Raw genomic sequence first — 9,900 nt, forward strand, 5'->3', positions numbered from 1 at the left:
CTTTCCTCCCACATTAAGCCGTCACGCCGTGATATAACTGGAATGCTGTTAAAAGCGGCGTTAAACCCAACTCACACACACATATACACTTTCTGTAAGATTTTCAAAACCGCAATTGCTGTTTTGGCATGCTGATTTAAGTGTATTACTAAGATAGTAATCATGTCTATGGGATAGATTCCTGTGATGGGTAAAATAGTTAATGGCGATCAGAAAAATCAGAAAATCTTACCAGAAGATGTTTGAAAATATGATATTTTCTATTTGTCTTTTTCATAAACGTCAACTCCAAGGAACAACCAGTTACCCGCCGAAACAACAGATTCCATTTTGCGTATAAAGTTAAAATAATTTGAATGGATCACTGAATATCAGTGAAGAAATTCCCTGAACATAAATTTGCCATGTGGTGTTTGCCGTATTGTGATTGTTGATATCTCACCATATGAATACATTCTAGATCACTATTCCGCTGTCAAAGTTTGTAACGTGGGCGTACACTGCTATGAACTATAAGGCACAATGCTTTTCAAAAAGCGATTTGTACTTTATGCAAGACACAACAGTACATTAAATCGAAAGAAAGTATGCGGCTACATGACAAAGTGTAAATAAATATTTGAAGACCAAATCAGATCGTTAACCAGTCATCCAAGACGAAGCTTCCCGTTTTGAGACATCCCGGATAAATGACGTGATGGGAGGCTATCTTATTGGTTGATCTCTGTCGGGATGACGTATATATGAGGTCGGGGTGTACACGGCACCACACACCTCGGACACAGAGAGAAGTCGACTGTCCTTCAGCAGCTATGCATCTCCAACTACCCGCAACGTTAGCTGTGCTGTGCTGTGTCTCTGTCGCCACAGGTATGTGTTCTGTGTATGTTTGTATCTGTAGTGTGGAAACAACTATGTACCATGAGGGCTCTCTTTCGCTTTTTAAAGCTCATAAACGAGGAGACCTATTTTGTTTGTTTGTTTGTTCTTCAACGCCGCACTCAGCAATACTCCAGCTACATGACGGCGGTTTGTAAATAATCGAGTTTGGTAAAGACAATCCAGTGTTTGACATCATGAGCATGGATCCACGCAAATTTGGACACGATGGCATGCATTAACCAAGTCAGCAGCCCTGAAAACCCGATCCCGTTAGTCGCCTCTTACTACAAGCATGGGTTGCTGAAAACCTATTCTATCCCGTATCTTCACGGGTCGAGACCTGTTGTGGCAAATACAATTTTTTGTTGGTCATATGTTTTTCTTTTCACGAAATAACTGAAATTTCACAAATCGGGAATGACTTTTATTTAAATTGAGAAACGCGAAGTACAGCTTCGTTGATTAATGGATGTATAAATAATTTGCCATTCTTATGTGTTTGCATTTTATGTGTTTGACGATGAAGTATTGATAATTAATCTGTAAACAGTGAAAAACATGTGGTGTGGTGTGTAGTCTATTCATTTTATCATATCCCCAGTTCACTGTGGTTCTGTCGTTACAATACATGCTTTATCTTCTGCAGGATATGACCTATTTGTTGACCTGACGTCAGGAACGACCATCAACACCAGCAGCTCTCTGTCCTGGAAGACATCACTATATGGAACAGGCACGTGCCGGAAGAGGGGCGTTCTCAAGCTGAGCTTTGGGGCCCCTGGGTCTAAAAGCAGGAAGAACAAAGTTCTGATTGACATGTGGTTTAGCAACCCATCAGGCTGGGTGTTCAATATCGGCGACTCACCAACCAACAATGGATACGGTAGGCCAACCAACAATCTATACCAGTCAATACTAGTTATAAGTAGGGATCTATCATGGATAAATGGATTCTGTTACTTATCATAAAGAAGTTAATGCACTGACGGCAACGACTTCATATTATTTTAAGTGAAAGATCTTTGAGGTGTATTGTTTGACACCTGTGGTTAATTACTAGCAGCACATGATGTAACCGAATCAGTTAACTACAGTGTAATCGTAACGTTTTCCAAACTGTATATTACTTGTATATTATGAATCGTGGTAATAAATAGAGAGTGAGAACTTCGGAGGGTGTATGTGGCCTTGGGGTAAGGACGATTAACAAACGATGAAACAGAGTTAAAACAGAGATTAAATGTACAGATTATTTAGAAAAAGTACGAACAGAAAAAACAACAGTAGTGTAGAAATTGACAATTGTTTTCAAAATAGAAATGAGTAAATCGATTAAACATATTTAAGACCAACTCCAAATATATTTTGTGCGGACAATCCCCAAATGCTATCCCTTTCTTCCTTATCCAGCTGTTTAGGATGCTTCGCAAGCAGCAACATACATTTGTGAAAAATTGACTCATATTGAAAAGACCCCATTTAACTGTCCAGGGCCCAACAATCACAGGCCTACCATGCCTACTATCAAGGTAGTTTTTATTCTCACAGTCCCTTCATATCACGTTGTCACATACCAATCACCATAATAATTAACTGTTGATTATGATGCTTAACTTCTGAGAAAAACCGTTTGTTTGAAGTAATTCAAATAGAAGTGGTGCAGACGATTGGCCCATACTGACAAATACGACATATATACTTTCGAAACAGGTATATGTGACATCCCCCAGTGTTTGAGCTATGTGCTGTTCTGCAAACCTGTGAACGCAGGTCAAAATCCCTGAAATCTTGACCTGTCAGAATCATACCCATGCTCGTCACTTTGATTGAATTCAAGATCGGAAACGTTACAACAATAGCTGGTACAACTATATGTCCTCCATGCTGCTATATTTTATAATCACAGGTGGCGATAGTCGTTCCACATCTCGAGACGCCGAAATACAAGGAAAAAGTTCAACATTTCGCATCTATGGTAACGATATGAACTCGCCAAAAGGAGGGATTCTCTTGACCCGGCCAAACATCATCTACAACCGTCTCAGCGTCATCATCGCCGACGGCCTCGTCATCTGGAATAATTGGGGAGCAGAGTTCAACTATTTCCTCAACACTAACCTACTGTTTGCCTTGAACGGACAGTCGGACTCCGAGGGCGGCTCCCCCAACTACGACATCTACTTCGGCATCAACCGCAGCATCGGTTCCGGTGGTCGTGCCGGAAAAGGTCTTTGTTCTGCCTATGTTAAGTGGCTCAGTTAAAGAACCCGGAGAGCGTGTGTTCCACCACAGTGTGACTGAAGCTTAAAGTCAAATAAGTAAAGTTCCTCATGTGTTCAAAACTGATTTCAGTCATAAATCTCCAGTCGCTTTTCTGAGGCTGCGCCAGTGATCGCACTTTCCTCAAAGTTAAAATCATGGGGAAAGTGTGTGAACATTGAAATGCTCTTGTTGGTGACATGTTATGTAATGTTGTTAAATGTCTTAAAACCTTTAGACTGACATAAATATTTCAACATTATTATCTTGGTTGTTATATTTTGTTTATCTCGATGTCCGGCCGCGTCATATCAAAAGACGTTAATTGATGATACTTGTTGTTAAACTTCACTGCCTGGCAATCGGCATTAACACACACACACGCAAACAAACACACACACACACACACACACACACACACACGCGCGCGCGCGCACGCACACGCACACGCACACACGCAGGTCGCTATATGTGAGCAATAATTTTGAACATGACGTTAAACCCCATTTCACCTCATTCAAAGAAGTTACTGCTCAAAGCAGAGTCCATTGTACGATTTCGCTTATATCATGAGCATGTGTTTATGAATCACAATGAAATAGTGATGATACCAGATGTTTGCGAAAAGGCGAGCATAATAATCCTATCCTACAAGCCGCATCGGTGTAAATGTAGAACGTCAACTCAACAGATTCTATTTGGCGTAAAGTGCAAAATATTTGGGAACATAATATGAATGGATCACCGAAAATATGAAATTACACCAGCTGTTCGAGAAAATGGTAAATATGTCCTGCTCTGCTTGGTAGCAGCCAGTGTCACGAAATATATTCGCCCCCAGAATAAAATCTCCCCCCTGCGAATTTATACCGGTACAGTTCCGCCCCTCTCGAAATAAACTCTCCCCCACCCTACGAAATAAAATCTCCCCCAAGAATATTTCCTCCCCCGGTCGTTTTATAAATACTTGCCATGCAGTTCAAAGTTGATGTTATTTTGGGTTAGGTAATGTTGTCATCTATTTTTAGCCATTGATTCCATTACTTTGCATAAGTTTGAAGTTAGGGATATTGGTCTATATGAGTTAGCTTGATTAGCTGGTTTATTAGGTTTAGGGATTGGTATGACTAGGGCCTGTTTCCAGGGAGTAGGAACCTGTCCGTTTAGGTAGATGAGATTGTATAGTTTGAGAAGTGCCTGGAGTAGTTTAAGCGGGAGATTTTTAATTATTTGGTAAGAAGTTAGGTCTAATCCTGGGGCTGTGCCCTTTTTCCTGTTTTGGATTACGTAGAGGAGCTCCTCCATTGTGAAGGGTTGGTTTATTTCTAGATTGTTATTGTTTGGTTCTTTTGTGGGTTTGTGTTTTGTTTTAAGTTTATCTTGGAATTTTTGGCTGAAGTTGGTGTTACTGCTAACGGCCGAAAAGTGGTTGGCGAGATTATTTGCTTTTTGGGCGGGGTTGGTTGAGTTGTTAATGTTAGGGGTTTTTTTTATGTCGTTTTAAGCCTCTAATGGCGTGGATTTTGCGCAAAACCGTTCTGGCATCTGTACGGTTATTTATACCTTCGCAGAATTTTTTCCAGTCTCTACTTTTGGCTAGTTGGACTAGTTTTTTAACCTGGTGGCTTAGTTCGTGGGCTATGTTTAGATGTTTGTAGTCGCGTTTTGCTTTATTACTGTGCACAAACAAGTAAGTGTTTTTTTGTAGTCTAACGCTACATTATGACGTAGGCCTGTTAAACAGTTGGGTCTTAACCAGACAAAGATATGACAGTGGACAAGATATGTTTTATGTCTCAGCCCAAACATTTCTTTTGTTATTGACTCGGCATGATTGAAAAATGCTATTTGGCCTACGGTGAAACACGGGGACGGTCCATCACCAGAGACCAAGTAAATATTCAAACGTCAACGCCAAAGAATAATCAGTCTGTGTGTGATAATAGTTAGGAAAGGAGCGAATGTGTATTTTTTAGGCCGATCTTAACAACATTCCAGCAATATCGCTGCGGGGACACCAGAAATGGGCTTCACACATTATACCTAAGTGGGGAAATCAAACCCAGGTCGTCTACGTGATGAGCGAACGCTTTAACCACTAAGCTACACCATCGCCCCTATGCAAAAGGAAGAAACTAAGGATACTTGTTCTTGCTAATTAATCTGCTTTATATGTTGAAAGATTAATTAACAGTAAGAGACTATTCTCCATCACTGGAAATATTACTATCATTTCCATCACCATTTTTAGAAGAAAGTAAAGCAAATTGAAGTATCATCAAGGTTGAACATGCATTATAATATGGAAAGGAACAGTAAAACTAAAACCCTACAAAGTGTGTAATTTTAAAATGAACGTCATCATGTTTGCTTAATACATAATGTTTTGAATATATAATCTCAATAATGTTTAAAGCATCTGACCTGGTAAAAGTCAAATATGTCCCTGAACGATCTGATACATAGGCAAGCACAGAATTACATTCAGTGCCTGATTGAAGACACTAAAGCCTATATTTGTCTTGGTTGGACAACCATAGCTGCTGACATATTGGTGTTTACTTTCAATTATTCGTAAGACACGTTCAAAGTAGATAATACCACACACTTATTTATAGTGTACAGGCAGACACCGTGTGATTCCCGTTGTGATGGCAAATGGATAAAACCTAATATCAAGACATGCTCAACCAACAAACCAGTTTAATATTTATAACTATCTTCATCATTGATACAGTTGTACACTTTCTGTACGCATTCTATTCATTCACTTTCTTGTTTTGCATGGTTTTTTTTGGCGTTATAGAAACATAGTTCTTGGTGTGAAATTAATATTATCCACACAAGACTTAGACATAGATGTAGCAATCTGAATTATTTATTTAGGGTTAATTTGTCGGACACTATTTCTTGCTCTTACGGTGTCCCCGTGCGAAAATGCTTTTCACTATTTTCTCGAAAGTAAAAATGTCCTTTAATAAGAAGATCTTTATTTATCAGCATTATGAAACAATTCTAAGAGGTAACTTAAGTATATCCAAAAAAGAAAAAGAAATCAAATTTCAAATATGTCGATTATTTCTGTAGTGGAAACAGACATATGCCTACATGACGTGGCTCAGTTAAACAACCTGGAGAGCGTGGGGTTCACAACAGTGTGACTGAAGACAATTTGGCATAGGTCCTAGTGTGTTCAACACTGATTTCAGTCATAAATCTATTGTCCGACTGAGATTACTTTCATTAAACGCAAAAGTGTGCGGACTTTCAGATTTTCTGTTGACATATTATTTAGTTTTGTTAAGCTATTGTAAAGTTTTATACTGAAATAAACATGTCAGCATTATTAGTTTGCCTATTACAGTTGCCTATTGGTACTGGATATTACACTGCTCGGTGTTCGACATGAAGGGGCTAACACTGGTCAGTAAACTGTGTCTGAGTGTGGCATTCATGTTAAACTGCGGCATGGTATCTAAGTGGGCTATGTCTTGGCCCAAATATTGCTTCCATATTTGTCTCAGCTTGATTAAAAAATGCGACTGGGCCTGCGATGAAACTCGGGGACGGTCCACCACCAGTAAGTAAATATGAAAACGCAAACGCCAGAGAATAATCAGTCTGATAAGTATGTTAAAATAATAAGAATGGTGGGTTTTCAAGGAAGGTATTTGAAAGGCGTGATTGAGCATTTGTTTAACGTCCCTTTTAGCAATATTCCAGCAATAGCACGGCGGAGGACGCCAGAATTCGGCTTCAAACATTGCACCCATGTTGGGAATCGAACCCGGGTCTTCCACAAAGCTTTTACCACAAAGCTACCCAACTGCCCCTATTTAAAAGGAAGAAACAAGGGATATTTATTTTGCAAATTATTCTGCTTTACGTGTTTAAAGGTTAAGTAACAGTGAGAGACTATTCTCAATCCTATTACTATCATTATTATTTACAGATTAAAATAAAAAATGCAGCAAAGAGGGTTTGGGTGATCCTGGCATAGTCAGACTGGTTAGGCGAATGGGACTTTTTTCCAGGAAGCGCTGCCTAGTCAAACCCACCCAGAGCTTTTCGGAGAATGTGAAGACGCCCCAACACTGCAGCCTTCTGCATTACACAGATTGTCAGAAGGGCTGTATTCCTGACAGCAAACCCGGGTACTCTCCCAATGACAGTCAACAGATTGGGAGGTACCAAACCTAAGGCACCGAGAACAATGGGGAGTCGGACAACTTGGTACTTGGGATGCAAGCGTGACATTTCGAAAGCGAGGTCCGCATATTTGCCATGTTTTTCCTCAATCTTGTCAATCACATTACTGTCAAAAGGGACAGAAAAATTCAATGATATAAATGATTTCACTGGATTTATAAAAATGGACAAGATCAGGTTTGTTGGCCTGGAAACCTCTGAGGCTGTAAATGGGCCTATTCCAAAGAATTTTGTATCTATCATTTTCCATGACGCCCTCTACATATTCCGGGTCGTACCATGGATGGACCTCTGTGTCAAAACCACAAGCATGTACACCATCATGTCGTTTAAGAAATTGTGTTTGTGCCAAAGCTGGGCATCCACTGACAATGTGTTGGACAGTCTCATTAAATTCATTACATAATCTACATTTCATATTTACATTTTGATGCAAAATCACACATTGACGGTTTCGAGTGGGAGTCCTGAGCAGCAAACAGAAAGCATTATGTTTCACTTTTCAGGCCAGACGACTTCATCCAAGCGAAGGACTCTGCAGGATTGCTGATCTTCTCAACACACTGCACATAAACTCGATGCAGTGGTCGTTCAGATAGCCTCTCCTTTAAAAGCTGAGTCTGGGCCAACTTGATATGGCACTTTGCTTGGTTGACCCTCATTTCTGTACGGTCGAGCAGTTGAGAAGCATAAAAAAATTCAACACCGACATTGAGATTATGTCCCACATTATTATTATTATTATTATTATTATTATTATTATTATTATTATTATTATTGTTGTTGTTGTTATTATTATTTTTTCGCCATTTTGAGAAGAAAGTAATGCAAACTTAAGTGTCATCAAGGTTGATAATGCAAATACTATTTTAAGAAGTATAGCTTAAATAGTATGTAACAAATTTATAATCTCAGTGGAAAGGGAGAGTGGAATTAAAACCCTACAAAATGTGTATTTATAAAACGAACGTGCCCTTTACGAATTGGTATTTGATGATCCAGTGATTAATGACGTGAGCAACGAATCAAGCCGTCACAATACGATGATGCACAATCTGAAAGGTCACGAATTGTAACCACCCGATGGTGCATTGGGACATTCTGTCCAGCAACCACAATGGCAACGGTGTTGGCAAGAGTGAACAACGTTTTTATACATTCATGTAACATAAGTCAACCTTCAAACTGACATGTTTTGAATTGAGTAAGTTCGACAAACTGCAACACACTGTGCAGCCTCCACTACTGGTGTGGTATTGGCAAGAGTGAATGTTTTATACAGATGTGTAAATAAAGGCGAAATTTTTTTTGCATAATTTGCACAATAATAAACATTCTCTGCTAAAACCTCACTGATGCAAAACCAAACCTAGATATTTTGACTTCAGTAGGGTCGACAAACTGAGGATTTATTCAATTTTATTTTTAATTTAAGTTTGTAACCACCCCAGTTAAAGAAAGTGACATTCACATTCTGCAATGTTTTGCTTTGGTAAAATGCTTAAAAAGATGAAAATTAAAAAATACCAAACAAACAAATAGATAAACAGAATATATTTCAACAAATAGTAAGCTTGACATATTTGGTCACTGTAATGTTTACCGGATGACAGTTCTCTTCATAAAAAAACGCAATTATCCGTTCCCGGTATCCTCAAAAGTTCCCTGAGTTATTTTGGTATCTGTGGGATTAAAAACGATAAAAGAGCGAGGAGTGTTTCCTTTTAGTGTTTAAAATCATAGATAAACATACAAACAGTAATTTTAAACAACTTACTAAACACTTACTCTGATTCGACAACGACTGTTGTTATTAAGCCAATCACAAACTATTTCCCCAGAGCCCAATGTCTCCCCTCCTCGCCGCTTACTGTTTGTATACACACAGTGGCTTCTTTGCTTAAGAAATACACGACGAGTGCAGGGAGAATAAACTATGAGAGGCGCAGCCCCGGGTGGTTTATTCTCACTGCAGTGTTTTAATGTACGATAAACAACGACCACGAGTCGTGTATTTCTTACATGAGATATCAATATTTTGGACAGCATCTTTAAGGAAGTTACTCAAACGTACAAGCTTTGAAAATATTTACCCGTATTTTAATAATGATGACACCTTCAATAGAATCCGGCCTCGACAATGTCAGACTAGTCCATTTTATGCACATGTGGGTATTTCCCGCATATTCTCACAATCCTCACGTCAACTACCTGTATCGTTTCTCCCAATACCGATTTTCATATGTCTCCCGCTTTTGGATACGATCGTTCGGCCATCGCGTTTATCTGCGTTACCCAGCTACATCTAAGGGGAACAACTCACTAGACATTCGCCTCTCAAAAATAACGTAGTTCAACATACGACGTCATCAAGTTGCGAGTGCATGTTCGAATCTCCAGAAATGACGTCATGGTAGAACAATGTTTTATCGTGAAATATACCATACATCGTTTTTCATTGTTCTTTCCGATTTATCGCGTAGCTATCATATATTCGGAAATAATACAACATGAGATACAATACTATGTGTCCTATTTATTCTTTGTTGC

The 9,900-nt window shown here is 39.1% G+C and overlaps 1 protein-coding gene across 1 annotated transcript; it reads left to right on the forward strand.

The window, feature by feature from the left end:
• Window positions 1-661: 661 nt before the first annotated feature.
• Window positions 662-3,403, forward strand: LOC124125190. Its single transcript, XM_046488467.2, has 3 exons — window positions 662-870; window positions 1,529-1,765; window positions 2,789-3,403. Exons 1-3 carry the CDS (start codon window positions 744-746, stop codon window positions 3,142-3,144), a joined length of 720 nt encoding a protein of 239 aa, XP_046344423.2. The 5' UTR covers window positions 662-743; the 3' UTR covers window positions 3,145-3,403.
• The last annotated feature ends 6,497 nt before the right edge of the window (window positions 3,404-9,900 follow it).

This window comes from Haliotis rufescens, unplaced genomic scaffold (genome assembly GCF_023055435.1).
Source record: "Haliotis rufescens isolate VD_foot unplaced genomic scaffold, xgHalRufe1.0.p SCAF_3, whole genome shotgun sequence".
Classification (NCBI taxonomy): Eukaryota; Metazoa; Mollusca; class Gastropoda; order Lepetellida; family Haliotidae; genus Haliotis; species Haliotis rufescens.